The sequence below is a fragment of the Rhinopithecus bieti genome, unplaced genomic scaffold (genome assembly GCF_001698545.2).
Source record: "Rhinopithecus bieti isolate Rb0 unplaced genomic scaffold, ASM169854v2 scaffold_29378, whole genome shotgun sequence".
Taxonomy (NCBI): domain Eukaryota; kingdom Metazoa; phylum Chordata; class Mammalia; order Primates; family Cercopithecidae; genus Rhinopithecus; species Rhinopithecus bieti.
Window position 1 is genome coordinate 620933 of NW_016813019.1, and position 27190 is coordinate 648122.

The following is a 27190-nucleotide window of genomic DNA, read 5'->3' on the forward strand; positions in this document are numbered from 1 at the left end:
GCTCTTTCCTCCGACTCCGGAGGCACCTCGCTTCCTTGGGAAAACATTCCCGTGTTCTGCCCATGTCTATTCCGTGTACTGAAACCACCCGAGCGGACTTAAATTTTCTACTTCACTAGACCTCTTTTAGAAGAGATTGACACTACAGTTGACATTTGAACTACTAAACTGATGGGCACTTGTGGAGCTGAACTGTTGGAAGTTTATGGCATATTTCTGAAACATAAGCTATTGAGAGAAAAACAAATCTCCCTGGAGCCCCTGAAGTGGTTCTGAAGGAAGGATTCCCCCTGCAGGACAGGATGGTTTTCCTGAATAGATAAGCCAAGCTTCGCCTGGTGAAGCCCCAGGTCCCCAGGACACCCCATTCTACACAGAGGTAGCCACAAGGCCAATAATCCTAGAAGGGAGGAGGGTTGTCTGTGTTGTATTTCCCATAAATCTTAAAACCTAGCAGATAGTAGGGAGGGCTGAGGAGAAAGGGGAAGAGGGGAAGCAGACAGCCCTTGAATTCAGATCTCCTGGGACCAAACCCAGGGCTCAATCTAATATTCGAGTGAGCCTCAAAGTCCCCCTGAGCCAAGCCACGCCCCGAGACTGGGCTCGGGCCAAGCCGATAGGGTCAGAGGGCCAAGCCGATAGGGTCAGAAGGCGTGGAAGATGCTGGAAGGGACTTAGCAGGGCACTGAGGTGGGGAGATGGGTCATGGGGTATACGAAACAGCAGGGACCTGGGTGTTGAATTCAACAAGGGTTTTGCTTTTGGTTGTTTTTGTGAACACCGTCTCTGGAAGAAGAGTTTAAAGGAAATCACTCCAGATGGGGAATTCCAGTTTTTAACAGAGCTGTTAGTCCCTTCACCCTGATATGCACACAATGACACATACACACACACCACACACACCACACATACACCACCCATCATACACATACAGCACACAACACATACCACTCACCAACACATCACGCAAACACACGATATACTACTACACCTACAACACACAACACCTACCACACCATACACACACACCACGTACCAACACATACTCATCACACACATCACACACACCACACTTACACACCCTCATGCCACGTACACACACAACACACCACTCCCGCACACAATCAATGCGACACACACAACATACCACCTACCACACACACAACACCACAATCCACACACATACAACGCACATATACCCTGCACCTACCACAACACATACAACACAACACCACACACACACCCTACCACACATACTACAACACACACCATGTACACAAACACACACCACTCATCACCACACCACACACAGCACACTCACCACCTTTAACACATACGCACCCACATCATACACACTACCGTGCACATACAACATACACCAAACCACACCCTCACTACAACACCACATACACAACACATATAACAAAACACACACACAACTCACCACACATAACAACCACACATACAAACACACACAGCACGCATACAACACACCACGCACAACACCACTCATGGAACACATCACTTATCACACACACGCAACACACATAACCACCTACCATGCACACTAACCACCACCCACACCTATATACCAAAATAATACACACCTCATCGCACAACACACATATCCCATTACCGATACACAAAAACCACACACAACACACAATATACATTACCCATACCAACAAAACCACACAACAAACACCACACCAACTACACAACACACCATCACCACACACAGTCATATCACACACACATCACACTACCACTCACCATACATACAACACACCAGACCAAAACTACCTACCCATGCACATACAACACACCACACAACCACTCATCACACACAAACAACAACACTCACCACATGCGATACAACATTACACAATACACACACCCACACCATTTATACACACACTAACACACATATACATTCACATATCACACACATAACACACAACACGTCACACCTACTGTGGCCATTACAACACACACAGCCCAATATAGACACGCGCGACGTGATGCCGTACATGCTATAACAACATACAGTGCACAACATACATGCCCACATACAACACACACCACTGCGCCACACACAAGACCAACACATCATATACACACACACACACCACACACATACCAAGTACACTACATATATACACACACCACAGACACACACCCCATGCATCACACATACACACACCACACACATACCAAGTACACTACACATATACACACACCACGGACACACACCCCATGCATCTCACACACACACACACACACACACACACACACACACGCTGCACTGGTGAGCTGGGGAAGGCTCCTGGGAGTCTACTCTCCTAGAGTGCAGCGCCTCTGCATTCCAGGGGGCTTCTGTAGTCCCAGACACCCGCACCCACCCCCTGCCCTCCCCACCTCTGGGGAAGACCCCTGGGCTCACTGACCTTGCACAGCCACCTCACTCTCCTCAAAAGCCAGGCCTTTAGAGGATGATTCTGGGAACCAAGTTCTGCCAAAATTTCGTGGCACCTGGCATCCTGTTGGCAGCACCCCACACATGAACACAAAATTATTCATTGATTCACTGGACAAATGTTCACTGGCAGCCCATGGCACTGGTGGGGCGGAGATGTGGGCACAAATGAGGCAAACTGCCCTGCCCTGGTGACTCTGAGCCAGTGGTCTCTGCCAAGGAGAGAGGCAGGCTTCTGGGAGAGGTGCTCTGTGAGCTCAGGGCCCAGGCCCCCTGCTTCGGCTCCTAGCCAACTAGACCCTTCCTTGCCGTGCAGCCTCACCTCTCCTGGCCTCAGTTGTGCATGACTGTAAAATGGGAGGAAGAACAGCCCCTGCCCCGTAGGCAGCTGTGAGCCTATGATTAGGTGATGCATGTGAAGAGCTCAGTAGAGTGGTGAGTGCGGAGCAGGCATTTGGGGAAACGGGTATGACTGCAGCTGTTGAGGTCGGGCCTCCAGGCATCGGGGAGACGTCATTGCTGATGCCTGTCCTTAAAGGATGCTCGCTAGGTCACCAGAGACAGCCAATTAGCATAAAATTGTTTTCTAATGGCCTCTTAGAAAAATTATCACATTGCAGTTATTGCAGTTTACCATGCTATGGAGTTCATTTAGGAGCTTTTTTTTAAAATTATTTTTATTTTTCGAGATGGAGTCCTGCTCTGACGCCCAGGCTGGAGTACAGTGGCACAATTTCGGCTCACTGCAACCTCCACCTCCCGGGTTTGTGTGATTCTCCTGCCTCAGCTTCTTGAGTACCTGGGATTGCAGGTGCCTGCCACTACTCCCGGCTAATTTTTGTATTTTTAGTAGAGACGGGGTTTTGACATGTTGGCCAGACTGGTCTCAAATTCCCAACCTCACGTGATCTGCCTGCCTCAGCTTCCCAAAGTGCTGGGATTACAGGTGTAAGCCACCACACCCGGCCTCTTGGGGAGCCTTTTAAGTTATTTTTTTATTTTAAAAATGTGCGTAGGCCGGGTGCGATGGCTCACGCCTGTAATCCCAGTACTTTGGGAGGCTGAGACGGGTGGATCACGAGGTCAGGAGATTGAGACCATCCTGGCTAACACAGTGAAACCCCATCTCTACTACAAATACAAAAAAAAATTAGCGGGTCGTAGTGGCGGGCGCCTGTAGTCCCAGCTACACGAGAGGCTGAGGCAGGAGAATGGCCTGAACCCGGGGGGCGGAGCTTGCAGTGAGCCAAGATCGCGCCACTGCACTCCAGCCTGGGCGACAGAGCAAGGCTCCGTCTCAAAAAAAAAAAAAAAATTTTACGTAAAATATATATACCATAAAATTTACAAACTTGGCCATTTTTAAGTGTATAGCAGTATTAAGTACATTCACATTGTTGTACTGCTCATCTCCAGAACTCTTTTCAGGTTGCAAAACTAAAACTCTGTACCCATTAAATGATAACTTTCCATTCTCCTCTCCTCCCACATCTGGCACCCATTCTACTTTCTGTCTATAAATCTGACTGCTCCAGTAGCTCATATAAGTCGAGTCATACAGTTTTTGTCCCTTTGTGACTGGTTTATTTCACTTAGCATAATGTCCTCAAGATTCCTTCATGTGGTAGTAGCATGTATCAGAATTTCCTTCCTTTTTAAGGTTGAATAATAGTCCATTGTATGGATAAATCACATTTTGTTTATCCATTCATCTGTTGATGGACAGGTTGGTTGTGTCCAACTCTTAGACTTTGTGATTAATGCTGCTTTGAACATGAGTATACAAATATTTCTTTGAGTACCTGTTTAAAATTATTTGGGGCATATTCCCCAGAATCAGACTTTCTGGATCATATAGTAATTTCATGTTTAATTTTCTGAGGAACTACCATACTGTTTTCCATAGTGGCTGTGCCATTTTAGATTCCCACCAGTAGTGTGCAAGGGTTCCTGTTTCTCCACATCCTCACCAATATTATTTTTTGTTTGTTTCTTTTTGTTTAATTGTAGCCATCCTAATGGGTGATACATGCTATGGTTTTTCTTAATCCTATTTTTGCAAATGTTATCCATAACTTGCAGCCCTTCAAGTCATCATTCATTGATCTTAGCTCCATTCACTTCCCAGCATCCCAAAACAAGAGCATGAAATGTCCTCTCAAAGATATGACCATGGCTACACTATGACCATGGCTGCACCCAGCATTCCCCAAGGGCCCAATACTGTGCAGAGAAATGTGCTGAACCAAGCTGGAACTGGAATCAGGGGTTTTGGAGCAGCCTCAGGCCTGACCCTCTGCAGGTCCCTGACGAGGAGCAAGTCCCTTTTCTCCCCAGAGCCTGTTCTCTGTCCCTCAAAACAGGAACAATACCAATGCCTTGACTCCCTTACAGAGTTGGAGCCCTGGAGATAAAAAGGCTCCTGGAAATTCTACAGCAGGAGCAAAACTTTTGGGTTTATCAGGATCTTAAAAAGCCAAAAGAGAAGAGGGGAGGGTCCCTGATTCTTAGTAATGCATGTAGGCGATTTCAGAGCTAAAGTTCATGGAAACAAATTGAATTACGGAGGAGGCAGCTCTGCCATTTGCAACCATGGATTGTCTGAAATCCTTTTAGAGGAAAATTAAAATATTTCACAGAGGGTAATAAAATGCTGGGTGTTTTGCAGGCATGACTGCTCAGCTCTCTTGGGCAAATAAGTAATTAGGCATTTTTATTTAAGTCCTCTGTGTCGTCATTTTCTTTCATTAGTAGAGGGAGAAAAAATTGTTATGGAAAATATGTAAAACTCTGGAAATCAACAGAAAGTTAATTATAAAATGCAAATATATATATGTGTGTGTGTGTGAGAGAGAGAGAGAGAGAGATAGCACACAATAACAGCATACTGCAGAGAGAGGGAAGATCTTAGAACTTATTTTCTGAAACTTCAGACATGGGAAGTTGTGTCAAATATTCCTCTGCTTCTTACTAAAACCTATCAAAGAGCTTGGGGATGGGGCATTTTCCAAGGCACAGGATGCCTCAGGTCACTCTGGCTATGGGAGCCGGGGAGGTGCTCTGAGCCTTGCTGCCTGTCCACCGCTGCCGTACCATCCACCGAGGGACCTGCAGTTCTTCCTCACTCTACCCTCCCTCACCACATCCACTTTAAGGAGAGGGTTAATATTTCTCTGAGCTAGAAAGCATGTGCTCCAGCCTCTCCATCTTACAGATGGGGAAACTGAGGACCTCGTTTAGGTTCAAAGGCTCTTTTTTATTTCCTATGCATCCCCAGGTCTCAGGACCACTGCATGTCGATGCCTGTATTCCCCCCATGTGAATCGGGTGTGCTCTTTGGGCCCGAGCCCTAGCTGCAGAAGAGGGGAGAATAGCCCAGGGATATGTCCAGTTGCTGACAGAAGGTCCATCCTGTCTCTGCAGAGCCAGTCATGCTGATATCTTCCTGAGTCCACCTTCTTCCTATCCAGGCTGCTTTTTTGGGTAATATGAGGGAGACTGAGGACAAGGATGCAGAGGGCTCCTTGTGAGAAGTTCATCTGGTACTTCATGGGGACACAGGCGTGTTCATAGCTATTTCATCTTCAGAATTTCTCTAGAGTTTGGGTTTATCTCTGGTGTCTTTCACCACCCCTGAAGCCATCTCCACCTGAGTCGCCCATATGAATGCTATTAAGTGGCATGAGTGGGTGTGTGCATTGGGGTCGGGGGGTGCACATGGGAGCCACCTGCAAATCTGCACTTTTGCAGCCTCCTGTGAATCCCACATCAGTGGCCATATGGAGGCATCTCATCCTTACCATTAACCTGTCTCCCCCACCACTCTGGTCTGCATTAAACCATCTAGCGAACAGTTAATAAGCACCTGCTGTGTGATGAGTTTTGCACTGACCCTGAGAACCCAAAGAGAAATAGAGTGCAGCTTGTTTACACAGGGGAAGAAAGACCCACATGGCAGTTTTCAAAAATAAGGAGATATTTGAGCTGGTCCTTAAAGGACAAGAGGAAGTGTGCCTGGCAGGGGAGGGAGAGGGACCCACCCGGGAGGAGCAGCAGAGGTGAAGGTACAGAGGCATGAAACAGCCTGTGTTCAGGCAGCCGTGCGAGGAAGTGACAGGTGCTGGGGAGATGCAGCTGGTGTTCTGGGAGTCTCCAGGACAGGAGCTAATGGTGTTCACATGGCCCTGAGGCGGGCACAGGGCCAGCATGAAGCAGGTGCCAAAGACTGTGTATCTAATGTGTGAAGGGGAGAGGGAAGTAAGGGAGGGACTCAAGGAAGAGGTAAGTCTTTGCAGCGTATTCATATCATGGCATCTATAGAGCAGTTAAAAAGGAACACACTAGAACCATAAACATGAATGAATCTCAAAAACAGAATGTTACAGCCAGGCGCAGTTACAGCCAGGCATGGTGGCTTACACCTGTAATCCCAGCACTTTGGGAGGCCGAGGCAGGTGGATTACTTGAGGTCAGGAGTCTCATTAGGTTAAACTGCATGAACTTGCCCATATTTGACCATTTTTGACATTCAAAAATAGCAGTTTCCATTGGTTCAACCTGATTGAAATTACAAGGGACAGTCTGTCCATCCCATGAAATACCACTCAGCAATCAAAAGGAACAGATTATCAGCACATGCAGCAGCTTGCCTATATCTCAGGGGGATTCTGCTGAGCAAAGAAGCCAAGCTCCGAAAGTTACAGACTGTATGATTCCATTTACATAGCAGGCTGGAAATGATGAAAGCGTGGAAAAGGGGAACAGATTAGTGGTTGCCATGGCCAGGGAGTGGGGGGAGAGAGAGGTGATAGCTTTAAAAAAAGGGTAGTACAAGGACCCTTGTGGTGAACTGTCCTGAATCTTGACAGTGGTGGTGGCCACATTAACCCACACGTGGTGCCATTGCATAGAAAATGCACATGCACACACACACACAAGCACATGTAAAGCCGGTGAAATCTCAACAAGGTCGGCTTCCATCTCCATCTCAGTTGTGGTACTTGTGTTAATACTACGGTGATAACATTGGGGGAAACTGGATGAAGGGTATATGGCATCTCTCTGTATTGTTTCTTATTGCATGTGAATTACAATTATCTCAGAATTAATAGTTAAATACACACAGGGTAATGATTAATGCCAAATGTAAGACAGAAGTTGTTTCTGGGACACGGAGTGAATTATGCATATGGAAAGAGGTTTGCAGAGGGGAATCAGCTTTGTCTATAATGTTTTACTTCTTAAAAAAGAAAAATCTGGCCGGGCGCGGTGGCTCAAGCCTGTAATCCCAGCACTTTGGGAGGCCAAGACGGGCGGATTACAAGGTCAGGAGATCGAGACCATCCTGGCTAACACCGTGAAACCCCGTCTCTACTAAAGAATACAAAAGCTAGCCAGGCGACGAGGCGGGCGCCTGTAGTCCCAGCTACTTGGGAGGCAGAGGCAGGAGAATGGCGTAAACCTGGGAGGCGGAGCTTGCAGTGAGCTGAGATCCGGCCACCGCCTCCGCCGTGGGCGAAAGAGCCAGACTCCGTTTAAAAAAAAAAAAAAAAAGAAAAGAAAAGAAAAATCTGAGGAAAGTGTGGCATAATGTTAAGATGCTACAAAGCTGGATGGTAGGCACATAACTTTGTTACATCATTCTCTTTTTCAAGTTTGAAATAATTCATAATTTTTTTAAAAGCTGATCTTGCTTCACTCCTTTCACCCAGAGCCAGGACTGGACCTGGGATGCAGAACCCTGAGGGTGCAGGGGATGGGCCAAGGGTTCCCTGAGGGCTCAGCCCCCAGCCCAGAGACCACCTGGTAGCAGTCCCAGAGCCTCAGTGGCAGCCGGGGCAGGGCTCCCCTGACACAGGCCCTACCAGGTGCCAGCCGCTCCTGCCTCTCTCCGCAGCCCCCAGAGAAGGAGGGCGCCCTGCCTCGGCAGGTGGGCAACAAGACGGAGTGCGGCCTGCTGGGCTTCGTGCTGGACCTGAAGCAGGACTACGAGCCCGTGCGCAGCCAGATGCCAGAGGAGAAGCTGTACAAAGTGTACACCTTCAACTCCGTGCGCAAGTCCATGAGCACTGTCATCAAGCTGCCCGACGAGAGCTTCCGCATGTACAGCAAGGGGGCTTCTGAGATCGTGCTCAAGAAGTAAGCACTGGGCAGGGCGCCGGGGCTGAGGGCTGTGCCCTGGTGCAGGGAGCTGGGGATGTCAGGGTCATATAGCACTGGCTGCCATCCAGATCAGGCTCAGCAGCCTGCCCGGCTAGAGTGGCCGTCTAGCACCCAGAGCCACAGAGGGCCCTGCCCAAGGCCATCCAGGAAGATTCATCTTCACTTTCATGCCCCTTGGCCACTGTGTCTTCCACTATATCCTCTTAAACATTTCTATAGCCAGAGTCCTCGCCCTTCTCCTCCCTAAGCCACTGGTTCGTCAGAAAGTTCTACCCGTTATCACACTTAGATCTCTCTTATTTCACTTCCTTTAGCATAGAGTCGGTTGATGGTAGCTATTTTCATTATTAGCCACACTCCTCTGACTCCAGAGGAGTGCTGGAAATAAGCCTGGTGAACTAAGCAAATCCCTTCCCCTCTCTGCCCTCAGTTTCCCCACTTGTACATTGAGAGGATTGTTCTAGCCCCCAGTGGTTCTCAACCCTGGCTACACATTGGAATCACTCTGAGGAGTGTTTAAAAGAAATGATTCCTGGATTCACCCCAGACAAATTGAACTGGAACCTCTGGGGCAAGGCTCACACATGGATATTTATTAAAGGCTCCCCCAGGCAATTCTAATGTGCAGGCAGGGTCAACAACTACTAGTCTGGGTTTTATGTGCTTTGTAAACCACTTCAGCTGTGGGAGTGTTATTTCAGATGAATCTTGTGAGTATATAATACATCAAAGTGGGGCTCCGCTTGCTGAGTGGCCTGGGCAAAAATTGCAGGAAGGACGCCTGATTTCACCCTGCCTGGGGCATGGACTAGATGGGCACTGGATGACCAGCCGCAGCCAGCTGGGCATCACGAGGGTGGGGAGGTGGTCTCTGAGCCGTTCAGAAGGAGCATTCCTTGGGCTCCCCATCTCCCTTCCATCCTCCCCCAGGTGCTGCAAAATCCTCAATGGGGCGGGAGAGCCCCGTGTCTTCCGGCCCCGCGACCGGGACGAGATGGTAAAGAAAGTGATTGAGCCCATGGCTTGCGATGGGCTCCGCACTATCTGCGTGGCCTACCGCGACTTCCCCAGCAGCCCCGAGCCGGACTGGGACAACGAGAATGACATCCTCAACGAACTCACCTGCATCTGCGTGGTGGGCATCGAGGACCCCGTGCGGCCGGAGGTAGGCCCCAGGGCCAGCAAGGTCAGGCAAAGGGGATGAGGCTGGGAGGCCTGCCACCTGGGTGACCTGAAATAAGTCACTTCACCTCTTTGAGTCTCAGTTTCCACACAATGCCCATGGGGATCTCCTTCCCTGATCCTCATAAGAGGATTGCCCATGAGAAACAGCGTAGACCACACATGGCATGGGTCAGCCTAGAAGGACGCAGAACCCACAGGTCGTCAGCAGGCATTGCTCTGCCATGGGGGCGGTCCTCGAGCTGTCCACCCAGCCACCATGAGCTCTTCCCTCTGGTCCCCCAAGGGACAAGTGTAGGGGCTGCCCTGCCTTAGAAACCTCTTGCCCTGCAGGAGCCAGGATCTCCTGTAACAAATCCACAAACGTGGATTCCAGGGTCCCTACAAAGGACACGCCCAATAGCAAGGGTCATTGCACCCAGGAGAACCCGAAGTGTGGTGTCCCTGTCAGTATTTATAGTTTCTCCCAGTGCAGATGCAGTTTACCAGCCAGTTTACCCTAGCAAGCTGGCCTGGGAACACAGCGGAGAGTCTACCTTTATCAGGCTTCCAGGGGAACAGAGCTAGAACGTTAACTGCAGGTCACATTCTCAAGCAGAAGGGAAGGGGGCTGACAGCGCCCACTTCACAAGGATCGAGGGAGGTGATGCCTATCTGTACTCAGCACACAGTAGGTCTTCAGTCTCCTTCAGCTGAATCTGCACCTGGAGGGGGAAGGCCAAGAACTCAGTGCTAGAGCTGCCAGGGTCAGGGGAGGATGAGATGTGTGTGGTCTGTGAGGCTGCCCAGGCTGAAGAAAGGCTGTGGGGAGCAGAGGAAGCTGTCCTGAATCTCCAAAATGCTGCATGGGCAGGCAGTGTGAGTCAGCTTACACCGCCAGGCCCCAGGGGAGCACCCTGGGCATGAGGCAGGGTGCAGGAGGGGCTTGCTTCCCCATCCTCCCAGGACTCACTCAGCTGTTGGGTCCAGGCCGGATGCTCTGGCCAGGCCCTGGCCGGGTCGATTGGCCTCTGCTGTAAGATTTGGTGCTGATGGCACTTTGGGAGGCCGAGACAGGTGGATCACGAGGTCAGGAGATCGAGACCATCCGGGCTAACACGGTGAAACCCCATCTCTACTAAAAAATAAAAAAACTAGCCGGGCGAGGTGGCGGGCGCCTGTAGTCCCAGCTACCCGGGAGGCTGAGGCAGGAGAATGGCGTAAACCCGGGAGGCGGAGCTTGCAGTGAGCTGAGATCCGGCCACTGCACTCCAGAGTTGCGACAGAGTGAGACTCCATCTCAAAAAAAAAAAAAAAAAAAAAACATATTTGGTGCTGATGCTTTGGGGGCCCACCTCCTCCATTCCTTAATGGACCTACCCTGACACTGTTCTTTGGGGGTCTCTGGCCATTCCCTACTCCTCTCTGAGCCTCAGTTTCCCTTTCTTTAAGGTAAAAGGGATAGACAAGATGCCCTCCAAGTTCCTGGCCCTGATGTTATAAGATTCTGTATTCCAAAAAAAGATGAAACTAGGAGGTCACAGGCATGGACTTTCACATTTTAGGCAGCAGGGAGAGGGTTCAAAGTGTGAGCTCAGACATCAGACAGATTTGTGATCCTGAGTGCCAGCACAGCTGGCTGTGTGACGTTGAACCAGTTACATAACCTCTCTGAGCCTCATCTGCATACTGGGGATAATAATAGTATCACACACACCCCCTCTGGGATATCATGAAGGCTCAGATCATGTGTCTACGAGCAACAGACGGAGCATCTGGCACAAGATAGGTGGGCTACGTATGTGGGTCCCCTTCCTTCATGCTCTCTCCAGTAGATTTCATTACCCTAGATCCAGGGACACATAACAGCCCTAGACACACAGTCTAGCCTACCAAAGGTGTTCAATGAGTGTTTGTGGAATGAATGAGTTGGGGGTGTCATTGTGGCTTCCTCACTCCTATCAAGATCCTAAAACAGCAAAGACAATGCCCTGGAGCTTGGCAGTGGAACCCACACGTGCTTTCCTGCAAACCTCTCTCTCCATGGACAGACAGGCCGTTTATCAGCCTCCCTGTGGGACACCTCCTCATTACCAGTCACTAATGGGTTCAGGCTTCACTGTGATGTGTTATCTCGTTACTGAAAACTCTTCATCCTTGCACAGCACTTGAGCCTGGCCTGCCCACACGCCTGTCCTTCCCAATCCCACAACCCCCCCCTTCCCAGTCACTCCCAGAGTTCCTGGCTCACCACCCTGCCTTGGAAACATCCCTTAGATGAATGGAAGACACTAGCAGGTCCAAACTGTTATTTGACCATGACGCACAATAAGAAATGTATTTTGTGTCATGACTCAGTAAACACACACACTTCACCAAAGCAAGAATTTCACAAAATAATGGGATGCACTTAACTATTTTCCGTTCTTCTATTTATTTGTTTCTTTTTAAAAATGTTGGTCACCACCCACTAAACAAATTTCACGACTCTCACAGGGCATGACTTGAGGTTTGAGTGGCTGATCTAGTCCAAACACCTTCCCCCACAAACCCCAATTTCCAGAAGAAAACACCGAGGCCCAGAGGGGGACAGTGATGTGCCCAAAGTGGCTGAGTGAACCCAGATTAGAACAGGTTTTCTGCCTCCCTGCCTCAGGGCCTTTGCCTGGTTGCCACACACACACACACACACACACACACACACACACACACAAACACACACACACAAAAGGAAAGGAAAGGAAAAAGGAAAAAGGAAAGGAAAGGACAAGTAGTTCTAAGTCAAGAGGATGAGCAGATGAGGACAGGGATGAGAGCTACCCATGCCCAAGGCCTGAAGGGGCAGAGCTGGGTCCCTGGCATTTTCTATTGACAGCATGGTCATCCAGAGAAGCTGGCTGCAGGCACAGACTCTGGGAAAGGGGGGCCTGGAGCCAACCTCCAACCCCAGCTTTGCCACTAACAAGCCACTTCCTTCTGTGAGCCTCAGTGTTTTCATCTATGAAATGAGAAGTCAGTCCAGGTGCCCCTTGGGTCCCTCCCAAGCTCTGACGTCCCCAGAGAGAGAAAGAGTTGACTGGAAGACTTACCCTCCCATCTTCCCCTACTTCCTTCAGTCAAGGCATCCACATGGGCCACCCTCTCTCCAGTTGGCTCGCCCCTGGGATGTCTGTATAGGAGTCATAAACTGTTTCACAGTGGTAACTTACTCAAGTGACACAGCAGACTCAAGGGACATGGGTTCTAATTCTGCCCCTGCCACTCCCTCACAGATGGCCTCAGTTTCCCCACCTGAAAACTGAGAGAATCAGACTGTCCAACAATCACAGTGAGGGACACAGTAGGGTTACAGGTGACACCACTTGCAAGCATAAAAGCTCAGACGTGTTGATTCAGCATCTCCGAGTGGGCAGGATGGATGCAGGACCCAAGGAGATGGGCGGGTATGGTTTTGTTTATTTGTTTGTTTTTTAGGTAGGTCATTCCTGCCCCCTCTAGCTCCTTGGTTCCCACCTCAGAGGCAACCACTATCCCCAGTTTTTAGGGCTGACCTTCAGGGAACGTGTGTGCCTATGGTGACTGTGTTTTTGTCAAGCTCCCCAGGGCTCTGTCCTCCTGGACTCATCCGTTTATACAGAATTCTTTGTCACCATCTGTAAATCTCACAGGTGAACGCCCTTCCTGGTGCCTCCAGCCTAGGAGGCTCAGCCAGAGGGAAAACCTCAGCCTGGACCATCTCTAGGGCCCTGCAGACACACTAAGATTCATTTTGCAACTGCAAGAAAACAGTCTCTGCCTCACTCGGTTACCCAGGCTGTCAAGGGGTTGAATCTCCACATTGCCTTCCTCTCACGAGAAGACCAAAGGCTAGAACAGATCAAAACACCCTTGCCAAAGCACCCCACTGTTGGCCCATATAGTGGGTACATTTTCCAAGGTTGATTGAAATCAGTGCCGATAAAGCCATCAGGAGAGCAGCGGTCTGGGATTTGCTGGGTTATCCGGGGGTGTTTGAAGCCCTCAGAGTCACAGACAACGGCTGTCACCAGAAACAACAGATGTTTAAAAGCTTTTATTTAATGAAAACAGGAAGCACCCATTTCCTGGCTGCTTTTCCTCAGTGAGAAATATCTAGGATAATTTTAGCGAAAGAAGTCATTTTTTCCCAAACTTATTTATTTATTTTTAATTTCACAGTAATTTTATTGATGTGGGAAGCGTATTTCAACTGGATCGATGCCTCTGGGGTTTAGTCTTAAACATCTCCGGATCCTCAGTATCCAGAGCAGTTAGATGCTCCAGACCTTTTTGTCCAATAAGTGAATGAGTGACCAACAAAACTAAGTCCTGAGAGCGGCTTAAGAAAACATCCCGTTGGGTTGCAGGAATCAGGAATGGCTTCATGAATAGAGAGCATTTCACTTATAAGATGGGACAGACTTGACACATAGAGGCTAAGGGAAGGAGGCATTCCAGGCAGAGGGGACAGCATGAGCCAGGCAAGAAGGCAGGAAGGGATGCGGAGTGGCTGGGGCCTCGTGAATGCCCTGCTGCATTTATGAGAGAAAAGGGACTTGTAAAAGGTGTACACATGCCTGTCCTGTGTGTGGGCTGTTTGTGCCCTGTCATAGAGTTCCCCCAGCCTTGCTGAAGTGTGGATACTATTATACCCATTTTACAGATGAAGAAACCAGGGTTCATGTGAGACCCTAGAGCAAAACCCAACCCAGCCCTTTGGTCCCCAAGCCCTCTCTCCACTGCACAGAGGAAAGTATAGAGTCCGTAAAAATTAGCCTCATTTTTCTCATGAAGCCAGCTTGCTTGGAGAGGCCCAGACGATGGCTGATTTTGGCTCTGGGAGACAGTCTTGAAAGTGAGAGTCTTGGCCGGGCGCAGTGGCTTACGCCTGTAATCCCAGCACTTTGGGAGGCCGAGGCAGGTGGATCACAAGGTCAGGAGATCGAGACCATCCTGGCTAACACGGTGAAACCCCGTCTCTACTAAAATACAAAAAATTAGCCGGGTGTGGTGGCAGGTACCTGTAGTCCCAGCTACTCGGGAGGCTGAGGCAGGAGAATGGCGTGAACCTGGGAGGCGGAGCTTGCGGTGAGCCAAAATTGCTCCACTGCACTCCAGCCTGGGCGACAGAGCTAGACTCCATCTCAAAACAAAAAACAACAACGAAAGTGAGAGTCTTTCTAAAACGCAGCACTGATCGCCTCATTCCTGGTTCAGAACTTCCCACAGTTCCCAGTGCCTGAAGGAGCATATCCCTGGTCCAGCACCTTCTGCCCCTCTCCAAATTCATGTCTCCAGTCCCTACCCCACATCTTCCCTCAGCTTCAGCCCCTCCAGATCACCTGTAGCATGGCCCTCGGACCCGTTCATACCTCAGGCCTTCTCTGCCAATGCAGAGTGGACAGTGCTTTGTGGCCAGGACTAATCTCTGTTCATCTGTGTAGCCTCAGCCCTGGCACAATGCCAGGAACCAGAGCCTCAGTTGGCAGCTCAAATATCTCCTCCTCCAGGAAGTCCTCCTTGATTTCTCCTCCCCACCCACTTTCTTCCAAAGCAACAGTGCCCTCTGTGCTCTTTCAGTAGCACATATACTCAGCAGCACAAAACCCCCTTCTGTGTTCCCAGAACTTTTTGTATAGGCCTGTGCCAAAGACCCTGCCTCCAAATAGAGTACAGGTCTGATGCAGGGTAATGCTCTGCTATCTGAAAAAAGAAAGGTTGTGTAAAAAAATCAACTAGACTTGTTCCACAGTGGAGCAGTGGGCATTAGAGGGAGGGAGTGCCCCGTCATCAGGGGTGTGCAAGCAGAGGCTGACCAGCCCATCTGTTGAGGACACCTGGGAACAGATCTAGACAATGAGCAGAAGGTCAAAGTCAATGACCCAAAGCCTTTTCCAACTCCAAGACCTCCAGCATCTTTGAAACCAAGAACCTAAATTCCTCCTTTTGGGGGCAGGAGCCAGATAAGCTGTGTGTTCCCAGGAAACAGCAGCTCTTTGCTGTTCTCAGGGGCAGGTGAGAGCAGGGGGCCACAGCCCATGTTACAGCCGTCATGAAGCTATTAGTAAGCTATATAAACAGGATCTTTGACATTCCACGTCCCCACTCCCTCCAGCTCTGTAAAAATGAGGTCACGTTTGCTTACGTGATTAGCCACCGTGGCATGCGGCAGAGGCCTTGCTCACATGGCCCCCAAGCCCCAAGTGGGCACTGGAAGGCTTCTCCCCAGGCCCTGGAAGTAAGCCCCAGAGGAGGCTGGTGATCATCTGGCCCTGCTCTAACCCTTCAACAACAGGGAGATCACTGCCTGACCACAGAGCCGGTCTCTGAGACAACTCCAGTAGCTAGAGAGACCTCCTTACTGGGACCCTGCCCCTCCAGGACATCTGTTCCTCATGCCACAAGACAGCCACGCTCAGAACTGTGGGTTTCCTCTTGAAGGCATCAGGGTGGAGCCCCTGAAAGAGGGCAGCCCCACAGGCTGACACTCAGGCAGGTCACTAGTGGCCAGGGTAAGGAAAGAGGGGCCAGGCAGTGCCCTCTGCACAGGGTACACAGGGAGGGTGGTGCCCTCCCCCATGGCCCCTGCCTTCCTGCCCAGAGGCAGGCTGGGCAATTACCCAGGTTGAGACGATAGCGGTGAGGGCTGAAGGAGTGGTGGGTGCTGCGGATGGGGTGGACACAGGCGAGATAGTCAAGGCCGATCCTTGTTCTTACCATTGCTGAGGGCAGAAAGGAGACCAGGGCAGGAGCTGTCCCAGTCAGGCTTGGCCCCACCTTCTAACTGTTTGTACTAGTTTTCTAGGGCTGCTGTAACAAAGTCACACAAACTGAGTGGCTCAATAGCAGTTTGTTGTCTCACAGTCCTGGAGGCTGGACGTCTGTTTGAGACCAAGGTGTCAGCAGGGCTGGCTCTTTCCAATGACAGTAGGGAGGAGCTGTCTCCGCCTCTCTCTCAGCTTCCAGTGGCTTGCTGGCCACCTTTGGCCTCCTTGGAGTGTAGAAGCAGCACCCCGATTTCTGCATGGCATCTCCTTTGCATATCTTTGTGTCCAAATTTCCTCTTTATAAGGACATCATTCCTGTTGGATTAGGACTTACTGTGATGTGCTCATTTTAGCTGGATTTACCGCTATAATGACCCTATCTCTAAGCAAGGTCACATACACAAGGTACTGGGGCTTAGGGCTCCAGTCTGTCTTTTAGGGGGAATATGACTCAATCCATAGGTTTCCAAATCCCTCAGCGGTGGCTTGGCAGGTGGATGCTGGAGTGCGCTCCTGGTCACTGTGGGGTGTGCAGGGAGGGAACGTCAGACTGAGCCCTTCCAGGCTGGAGATTCTAACAGGCTATGGTCTTTCCAAATAACTGAATTTTCTGCCCTTGACATGTTCTCTCCCACTGAAAGACGTTCTGCAGCAAATATTATTTTATTATTTGTCACTGCCCTCGGGTAAGAATCACTTATTCCATCAATTTCTGTTGTGTATAAAGGGCTGCCCCAGCTCCAGGCTGGTTTCCGCGGGGGAAACCCTTAGCTCTGCTCAGGGCTGGCTGCTGGGGTGGGGCGGGGCTGGGAAGCCTTGTGCCTTCTGATTGGCTGGCTCCGATCTGGCCTGATTGTCCCAGATATCGTCTGTCATTACGGTCAGAGAGGGCAGAACCTATCCTTATTATTGCAGTGAAATGGTATAGTTTACATGAAGCGTAATCATTTATACATATTCTAAACCCGTGTCACATTCTGTAAGTAAAATGCTCCCAAATGCAAATATCCCCCCAAGAAACTGAAAATACACAAATGGATTTGTCAAGTTTGCGGGAACTGTATATGTGAGTGAGACAAGGACAAGTTCACCTGGCCAAGCTTACCTGGGGCCAGATCTGAGGAGGTGTTCGTGGAAGTCTTTCCAAAGTCTTTGCCCAGGTCAAGACAGCCAGTGGTTCTGTCTCAGGATGGACTGTCATGGTCAATAGGTGGTAGCCACCTGGGACTCTGTGATGAGAACCACATCAGGGTTTAATCAGAGGATGTGTGATCGATTAACAATGCCTGCCATGGGCACAGGAAGGGAGGCTGTGGCCCATGTGCCATGTGTGCCGTCAGTATCTCATAGTCATCTAGTCCCCTTTCAGTAGAACTGCCTGTGAGAAGGGCTCCTCTGGAATCCATGAAGGCAGGGGGGATCTGCCTGAGGTGGTGCCCTCCCCCATGGCCCCTGCCCTCCTGCCCAGGTCCCAGAAGCCATCCGCAAGTGCCAGCGGGCAGGCATCACGGTCCGCATGGTCACTGGTGACAATATCAACACGGCTCGGGCCATCGCCATCAAGTGTGGCATCATCCATCCTGGGGAGGACTTTCTGTGCCTCGAGGGCAAGGAGTTCAACAGAAGGATCCGCAACGAGAAGGGGGAGGTGCGTGTCCCAGCGTAAAGCATCCTCAGGGGAACGTGCTTAGATGGGGGCTGGGAGGTAGGGTGCTGCATGATTGTACAGAAGCCAGCCAGTGTGCTGCTAAGAGCCCAGTGACTCTGGGCATGTCCCCTCCCTTCTCCAGGCCTCAGTTTCTCTCCCCGACCCCACCGACCCGCCCCCTTCCCCATCCCTCTCCAGATTGAGCAGGAGCGAATTGACAAGATCTGGCCAAAGCTGCGGGTGCTGGCTCGCTCCTCCCCCACGGACAAGCATACCCTGGTTAAAGGTAAGACTTGGGCGGGCACGGGCGATCCTGAAGCCCAGCACCAGGCCAGAAACTGGGCCCTCCTCTCCTGGCACTTGCAGCTTCTTCCCAGAAGGGAAGGGCCTCTCGCCCCCGACTCTCCACACCTGGGTACAGCCTTATGTCGCCCCCTTTTCAGCCCTGGGAGCCTGCAAGGGGCCAGAAGGAGATGGGACTAAGTCTTCTCTTTAGGCCTCCAACTCCCCTAGGAAACAATGGACCTGGGCCTGTGTGGGGTCCCAAACTCCCGGCTCAGGGCTGAATGGGGCCCACAGACATGTTCTATGTGGCCGGTACAGCGCCTTTTTAAATGAGGAATTTGAAAGACTACGCAGACCCTGCTCTCTCACCTTTGACACAGTCCTTACTGCTGCTTGTGGTCCGACACTCAGCCTACTTCACTTGTTCTCAGTCTGGTCTCAGAGCTTTTAGTCTCTTGGTCTGTCTGGTCCCTGAGGCAACCAACCAACAGTTGTGACCAGTACCCCAGGGATGCGCTGTCTTGGGAATAGCCACCTGAGGGATGAGACCAAAAGCCAAAGTCTTGCTCCTCCCTCCAAAGGGAGGGTGCACCACTTGCTGAGCCTAGGTGGCCGGGTGCTGGGCACTAGACAAGGTCTCCCTCTGTCGCCCAGGCTAGAGTGCAGTGGTGCAATCATAGCTCACTGCAACCTCAAACACCCAGGCTCAAGCGATCCTCCTGCCTCAGCCTCCCAAGTAGCTAGGACCACAGGCGTATGTCAACACGCCTGGATAAGTTTTTTTAATTCTTTGTAGAGACAGGGTCTCCCTATATTGCCCAGGCTGGTCTCGAACTCCTGGCCTCAAGCAGTCCTCCTGCCTTGGCATCCCAAAGTGCTGGGATTACAGGCAGGAGCCACTATACCCAGCCAACTGGGTATTTTTAGAGTCACACCGTCCTGGCTTTGCCACTGACCTGCTCTGTGGCCTTTGGCAAATCCCACTCTGGGACTCTGTTTCCTCATTTGTAAAATGGCTATGGGAGCAGGTGTCCACTGGAGATCAGCCCTAGAACATCTTGGATTCCTCTTTCAAAGGTGCTGCCCAAAGACATTAACGGAAGCAGATCTGGCCTGGGGAGAGAAACCCAGAACCCCAGAACCACAAGGGAGCAGAAGGCCCCCAGCCCATCCTTACTCTTACTCATTCACTCATTCTCTCCGTAACTGTTTACTGAGGTCCTGCTAGGTGCCAGCCCTGCTCAGGGCAGGCATGGTCCTGCCCATGTGGAATTCCTGGGCCAGGTTGCATGCAGCAGGCATTGAATAAGTGGTCCCTGCATAGAGCGAAAGGCTACACTGCTGGCAGGGGTGCTCTCGGCCCGACACTGGCCTCAAACTTGGATTAGGGAGGCTTTAGGTCACAGGCCATGGAAGGTGGGATGGGCTCCAGGGCTGGTAGGGCTTGTGCTTGAGGCAAGGCAGGGAACTGCTCTGCAAAGGGCTAGAGGCAGAAAATCCCCAGGTGCCTTCAAGGATCTGGGCCAGGACCTTGGGACGGGAGAGGGAAGTTACAGGAGACTGGAACAGGTGGGAGGGCAGCAGATCCTGCAGGGCCACCAATGCCCACTTGAGTACCCTGCCGTGGCCTGCACCATGTCACCAGGCTCGGGAACATGGGAGCATTTACAGAGTAGAAGCATCCTTTTAGAAAACTTAGCCTGCAGTGCAGAACATGGCCTGGCAGTCCCACAGGATTGTCCCGCAGGATTGTCCCACTTAAGAGTTGTCACCTACCCACAGTGGTGACACCTCAGGTGGAGCTGCCAGGTGCGGATCTGAGAAAGTCTGGGTGGTGAAGGGGTCTGGGCTGGGTGGTGGTTTGCATGTCATGGAGGGATGAGGAGCAGGAGTGTCTGGGATCCCATCAGTCTGTACCTGTTGGAGAAGAGCACTGGACATCGAGCCAGGACGGAGAGCAGGCCTGAGACAGAGTCCTGGGTGGCACACGTGGGTGGGGAGAGAGGAGCCACAGAAGCCAAGAGCTGCCTGAGTGATGGTGAGAACCTACCAGAGGAGGCCAAGGGGAGGAGGCTAGAGGGGCAGGAGGATGGCCGGGGGGAGTGGTGCCAGGAAGACAAGGAAGGAGGCCTGTGGAGGAGGAAGGTGTGGCCCATGGTGGGAATAATTGCTGAGAGGTCTGCAGGGACAGAACAGAAATGTGGCCTTAGGAGGCGGCCACAGGAAGGCCCCTGGTGACCGCACACAGGCCACCCCAGAACTGGAGGAGGGGAGGGGGCCTGGGGAGAGGTTTCCTCCCAGCTTTCCGCACAGCTCGAGCTATGCAAAGGTCCACGCCACCTGGGAGCCACAGGCAGAAATTTGACCCCTCCCTGCCTTGGAGGAGCCCCCAGACTGACTGAGGGAACCATGGAAACTCAGGCCCAATGTCCCAAGGGGACAAGCTTGGAGAGGCTGAGTCCAGGACGGTGGAACTGAGGGCTCACTGCCAGCTGGGTGGGAGCAGCCCAGGACGATTCCCAGAACACAGGGCACTGCAGCTGGGCCTGGAAGAGGGTAGAGCTGCAAGGAGCAGGTGGGGGGCACAGTGCCCCAAGTCATGGAACTCGGCCCCTCATTCCACAGGCTGCCGCTGTCTGCTAGGCACAGAACAGAGAGATGCGCAAGGATGGAGCAGCACACAGAGTTACAGGGATCTGATTAAGGGTGGGCAGGGATCCTCAGAGGGTCAGAAAAGCTTCCTGGGAAAGGCAGCATCTGAGCCAAAAATACAGTACAGGTGGATGACAGGAGTACCTCCAGCCAAGGGAACAGCCTGCACAGAGATGGGCCAGCGAGGGCTAGCTCTGGGGGACTGCAAGCACAGATCGGGGGTGGCCGGGCAATGAGAGAAGAGAAGAGGTCAGGGTGCGGGTGAGGCCTGGTCACAGAGGACTTCATAAGTGGAGCTAAGAACATGGATGTTATCGTGAGGCCAAGGGGGAAAGCAGAAGAATGATGTTCTGGGGATGGGTGGGGGACGGGACTGTTCAGACATGGGTTTTAGAGAGATCCTGGGGTTGCTGTGGGGAAGCAGGTTGGAGGGGCAGCCCAGAGTCAGTGAGAGGAAACCCAGTGATGCTGGTGGCAGAGGGTGGAGACAGAGAGGAAAGGAAGGGTTTCAGTGGGATTTTGGAGCCAGAATTGGCAGGCCTTGGTGATACATTCAATGTGCAGAATGAGAGAGAGACACATGGATACTGACACCCAAATTCCTATCCTGCCCATGGACATCCCTGCTTGCAAGCCCCATGAATGAGGAGTCCCACAAACTCCACAGGTCCCCACCGATGACATCCTTCACCCACCCTCTTCCACTGGCCCCAGCTCAGCAACTGGGGCCATATGTCATTTGTTCATTCTGTTATTTGTTGAATGTTTTATTGAAGATGAATGTCTGGAGAGAGGTCAGGGCCAGAATGGTGGGGCAGAGGTCATTGGCAAATGGCAAAGCCAAGGTCTCCTCAGCAAGCCTGGACTCCCCAGGGAGAAGGTTGCTGGCTAGTGGTGTCGGGAGGAACAGATGGTGGGGTCCTGCTGAAACCCTGGGAGCCCTGCAGAGGCAGAGGGGGCCCTGAGCACAGTTAGAGGATACAGTGTTTCTGGTTAGGGTGGGTGCCAATGTGGCCACGGGTTGCAGAGAGCAAAGACAGGGCTGGAGAGGTGAGCAGGGCCCAGGCCACAGAGGGCCCCAAGCCAGCACCAGCCCAGTAAGGAGCCCAGCATGACCTGCTGGCAGCTATAGGCCAGCCTGAAGCTGAGAAGAGCCTGGATGGAGGGGGCGACTGGACAGGGACCAGAGAGTCATGCCCAGCCAGGCCCCTCCTGAGAACAAGGGCTGGCCCAGACTGCCTCCCACCTGAGTGGCCCAGGGCCTGAGCACACTCCCGCCTCCACAGGCATCATCGACAGCACACACACTGAGCAGCGGCAGGTGGTGGCCGTGACAGGGGACGGGACCAACGACGGGCCTGCACTCAAGAAGGCTGACGTGGGCTTTGCCATGGTAGGAGAGGCCCGCAGAGGGCCTGGGGTGGTGGGGGCCGGGGAGATGGGACTACACAGCCTTGGACTGGCTACTCAGGAGCCCCAGCTCACACTTGGCCCACTCGCCATCCGCCGTGGGTGACCACCGTTCTCGAGACTCAGCCTGACCCCGAGGTCTTCCTGGAAGGGCGTAGGATGCTCCTTGCTCTGGGGGAGCTGTGTGAATGGGGACATTTGTAGGCTGAGGAGGAAGAGAACAGAGCGGGAGAAGGGGCCAGGGTGAGGTTTCCTGAGGGTGAAGGGAGCTGGGTCTGTGAGGAGCGTGAAGAGTGGGGTGTCCCTGTGTGGTCTGGCTGTGCTGGGCCCACTGGGTGTGTGTACTAGGGAGTTGTGTAGGACTGAGGATGTGGAGGGGGTGAGGATGGTGATGCTAGAAGTGGTCACCTCCCCTGGCCACCCCACCCAGCCTCCTGTCCCTGTCCCCACAGGGCATCGCAGGCACTGATGTGGCCAAGGAGGCCTCAGACATCATCCTGACAGACGACAATTTCAGCAGCATCGTCAAGGCAGTGATGTGGGGCCGCAATGTCTATGACAGCATCTCCAAGTTCTTGCAGTTCCAGCTCACAGTTAACGTGGTGGCTGTGATTGTGGCCTTCACGGGGGCCTGCATCACGCAGGTGGGTCCTCAGGAGGCCATACCAAAGCATGGGGGAGGGCGGAGACCCCCCAGAGGCTCAGGGGCCTGAGGGTACTCCAGTTGTCGTTTGTCCCTGTCACAACAGCCAGGGATGAGGCACCCATCGATGGAGCACCTGCTGGGAGCCATGAACTGCATTCACAGAGTCAGTTGCAGGCACTGGCCCCAGGCGTAGTCAAGGACATGAGGGCTCAGAGAGGTGGGTGACTTGTTCAAGGTCACACGGCAAATGGGAGCTGTCAGGCTCACAGCCTGGCCACTCACTGCAGGAAGCTCGGAGGAGATCCTCAAGAGAAGGGAGGGCCCTTGGCCACCATGAGGGCGGAGGGAGGCAGGGAAGGGTGGGCCAAGGCCCAAGGGGATCAGGCAGCCAGGTGAGGACAAAGAGCCAGTAGGGGCCCTGGGGCCCTGACTCTGAACTGGAGTGTAGAGTGCCTTAGGAGGTGCTGGGTGGGGACAGCTGGAGGGAGTCGGGGGTCTCGCTCACTGGGAAGGTCACAGAGGAGTCTAGCCAGATACCACGACTGGGTCTGAAGCAGCCCTGTGCACTGAGTCTGGCAGGCAGGCGGGCCCCGGATGTCTGCAGACACCACTTCTTCATCGCAGCTCCATGAGGCAGGAACTGTGATGATCCCCATTTTACAGAGGCAGAAACTGAGGCTTAGAGGATGGACTGACCAAGGACCTGCCATTGTTCTTGCAGTCTCCTGATACTCCCCACAGGGACTGACCAGCCTGGCCAGAGAGGCAAGAATGGGTCTCCCTTAGCCCCAGGGGATCCCCAAGGCCCAACCCTCCCAGTAGCCACCTGGCCAGACAAGCCCATGTCCACAGGAGCCCCCAGAGGCCCAGAGTGCAGCACTGCCCCAACAGCTGTGTGGCACTGGAACACTGCTCCCCTCTGTTGCTTCCTGCGCTGGGGGAATATAGGTGGCAACTCTGGCTACCCCAGCCCTGAGAATCAGAGCCTTGTAAGGGTGGCTGGGGGCTTCCTTTTGCTCAGAAGGGCCCTCTTTCCTGGTCTGTGGATGAGATGCTCCCTCTAGTGGCAGCTTGAGGGACACTCCCATGGCAGCAGCAACTTGGAGACGACAAAGTCTTGATGCCAGATAGGGAAACTGAGGTTCTGAGACGACTATCAGTTTGCCTGAGGTCTTTGTTTGAGTTGGTGGCAAGGCCATGCAGCATTGATAGGAAGACGGGCACGCTTGACCCCAAGGCATATGGAATCGGAGAAAGCCCAGGGGTGGGGAGGACGGGGGCAAGGGGAGCGAGGCTGAGGCAGGGAGGAGGTGGGAGAGAAGGCCAGGAACAGGGGCTGTAATGAAACCTGGGAGGTGATGAGTGGAACGGATGCAGGTATATGGGGCTTGGGAGAAGACAGAAGTGGGAAGAGCATCCGGTTTGGGCTGTTGAGCTTACAGGGTCCGGGGGCTTCCTGGAGGAGGTGTTCCACAGCCCATGGATGTAGCTAAAGCCACAGGAAGAGGAGAAGAATGGGGCTGAGGCAGGAACACAGATTTAAAAGGAGGGGAGGATGACAACCAGGAGAGTGGGGTCAGGATTGCAAGTGGGAGGCAGTGGCCAAGTGCAGGGCCGAGGTCAGTGACATGAGGCCGAGAAGAGGTTCTGCAACTCGTGGCACAGAAGGTGCTGGTGACATGGGAGGAGGGCATTCTGGGAGTGTGGAGGGGCCAAAGTTTGGCTGCTGTGGACAAGATACATGGGGGTGTGAGAAAGGATGGGGACAGCAGACCCAGCTCCTCTCAGCCAAAGAGACAGGTCTGAAAGGGTCCTTCCCAGAACCTGGACAGTGGTGACCTACAAGTGGTGAGGTCCTTGACAAGTTTAGTTGCTTCTGCTATTCCTCATTTGCCAACATTTCCTACCTTGAAATGTATTAATTTTTGAGTCATGGATACACACAATAACTTTTTAAGGTAAGGTGGGATAAGAGGGGAAAAGAAATTGGGGTTGGGGATGGGCTCTGTTTGTAGGATAGGAGAGCCCGAGGGGGAGGAGGCAGTGGGGGGAGGAGGTAGGAAACCATGCTGGAGGCAGTGGGAATGGTCTTGGCCTCAGCCAGGAGAGACCCCCCTCCTTGGGGGCTGGAGGGGAGAGGGGAAGATGGTGAGATGCTGCTGAATTTACCAGAAGCCAGGGAGCTAGTGGCCACTGGGCCTGGGGGGACTCACTTATCTCCTGGCGGGGAAGATGGGGCTGAGGTGGGCGGGTCTGCACTGATCTCCAGAGAGGGCATCAGAGAATGGCTCCATGCCTGCTGGGGAGCCAAGGGGTGGGTCGGCCTCCAGCCTCCAGCAGGAGCCTGCGGACACTACACCATGAACCCACCCAGCACTTCACAGGGGCAGGTGGGCGCACAGGTGACAGCCCTCTCCTGCCCGTCCCCAGGACTCCCCTCTGAAAGCTGTGCAGATGCTCTGGGTGAACCTCATCATGGACACGTTTGCCTCACTGGCACTGGCCACCGAGCCGCCCACGGAGACCCTGCTGCTGAGGAAGCCGTACGGCCGCAACAAGCCGCTCATCTCCAGGACCATGATGAAGAACATCCTGGGCCATGCCGTCTACCAGCTCGCCCTCATCTTCACCCTGCTCTTCGTTGGTGAGCGCCTCGCCCACCCACGCCTCTCCCAGGCGGGGTCATCACCTTCCTGGTGCACCACGGCTGTCACTCAGCATTCTCGAGTCACAACCCCCTCCCGTTTTGCTAATGGGGAAATTGAGGCTCAGGGAGGTCAAGTAAGTTGCCCAAGGCCACACCAGCAAGTCTTGGAAGAGGGCCTGGCCCTGTCCCAGCTCTGGCTGACCCCAAAGCCATCAGTGGCTTTCTCCACTGGTGACAGGTCCTGGCACCAAGTACAGACTGTGCAAGGCCCTGTCCAGGTGCCAAAGCACTGCATGGCAGCCCCAGAGGCGCCTGAGACTGAGAGGGGAGTGACTCACCCCTTCTCTGACCCATTCCAGCACCTTATCCTGGCCCAGTGGAAGGGACCCTCAGCAAGGCTTCCTGGGGAAGGGCACACACGCTCACACCACCACCGATTCTCACTTGCTTCCACTTGGGCTGCGCGTTTGGGTCTTCCACTCAGTGAGGCAAGCACATTTGCCTCCACCCCACATTACAAATGAGGGCACCAAGGCTCAGAGAGGTGAGGTGACTTGCCCAAGGGCACACAGCCAGTCTGAGGAAGTGTCTGGGCAAAGAACCAGGTCTGGTTGGGCCAAAACTGGCCTGGTTTCCACAGATGCTTTGGAGGCAATCCCAGCAAAGCCTACCCCCAGGTCACAGATGGGGAAACAGAGGCCCAGAGAGGGGAAGGGTCTGGCCCACAGTCCCACATGCAATCAGGGCCAGTGCTCTCCTTACAGGAGCCTCCTGGAGCTGGCCTTTCACTCATCCTCAAAGTCCAGAGTATGATGGAGGTGGGCATGGATCCATTCCTCAAAGGCAGTTGCCTTTTATAAATTTTGAAAGTAACGTGTTGTCAGGACACATTTTACTGTTGTAAAACCTATCATGAAAAAGCTTAGAAGAAGCCACAAATATGCAGAATTAGAAGAGATTCAGAGGAGGTGGAGGGGTTGGAGAGGAGAGGAGAGCAGGGGTCCTGGTCGGCTTGCTGGCTTGGTCACTTGAGCAGCGCCTACCCTGGGTAGTCTTGGGACATCTCACACCCAGAAAACTCCACAAGCCTCCTGGCACCACTTTACTCAGCTGTGCAAAAGGACACAGGACTTGGCCAGGTGCAGTGGCTCATGCCTGTAATCCCAGCACTTTGGGAGGCCAAGGCGGGTGGATCACTTGAGGTCAGGAATTCGAGACCAACCTGGCCAACATGGAGAAACCCCATCTCTACTAAAAATACAAAAATTAACCAGGCATGGTGATACGCACCTGTAATCCCAGCTATACTTGGGAGGCT

General features: G+C 52.7%; 1 protein-coding gene across 13 annotated transcripts in view; it reads left to right on the forward strand.

Annotated features, from left to right (window-relative positions):
• ATP2B2 (ATPase plasma membrane Ca2+ transporting 2) overlaps positions 1-27190 on the forward strand; it is a 299071-nt gene that overhangs the window by 254561 nt on the left and 17320 nt on the right. For all 13 annotated transcript variants that reach the window (XM_017847503.1, XM_017847498.1, XM_017847490.1 and 10 more), the window contains 7 exons: positions 8373-8614; positions 9569-9803; positions 18053-18232; positions 18431-18518; positions 22456-22562; positions 23032-23223; positions 25656-25869. In XM_017847503.1, the coding sequence (XP_017702992.1) occupies positions 8373-8614; positions 9569-9803; positions 18053-18232; positions 18431-18518; positions 22456-22562; positions 23032-23223; positions 25656-25869 (1258 nt within the window). The remainder of the gene's footprint in view (positions 1-8372; positions 8615-9568; positions 9804-18052; positions 18233-18430; positions 18519-22455; positions 22563-23031; positions 23224-25655; positions 25870-27190) is intronic.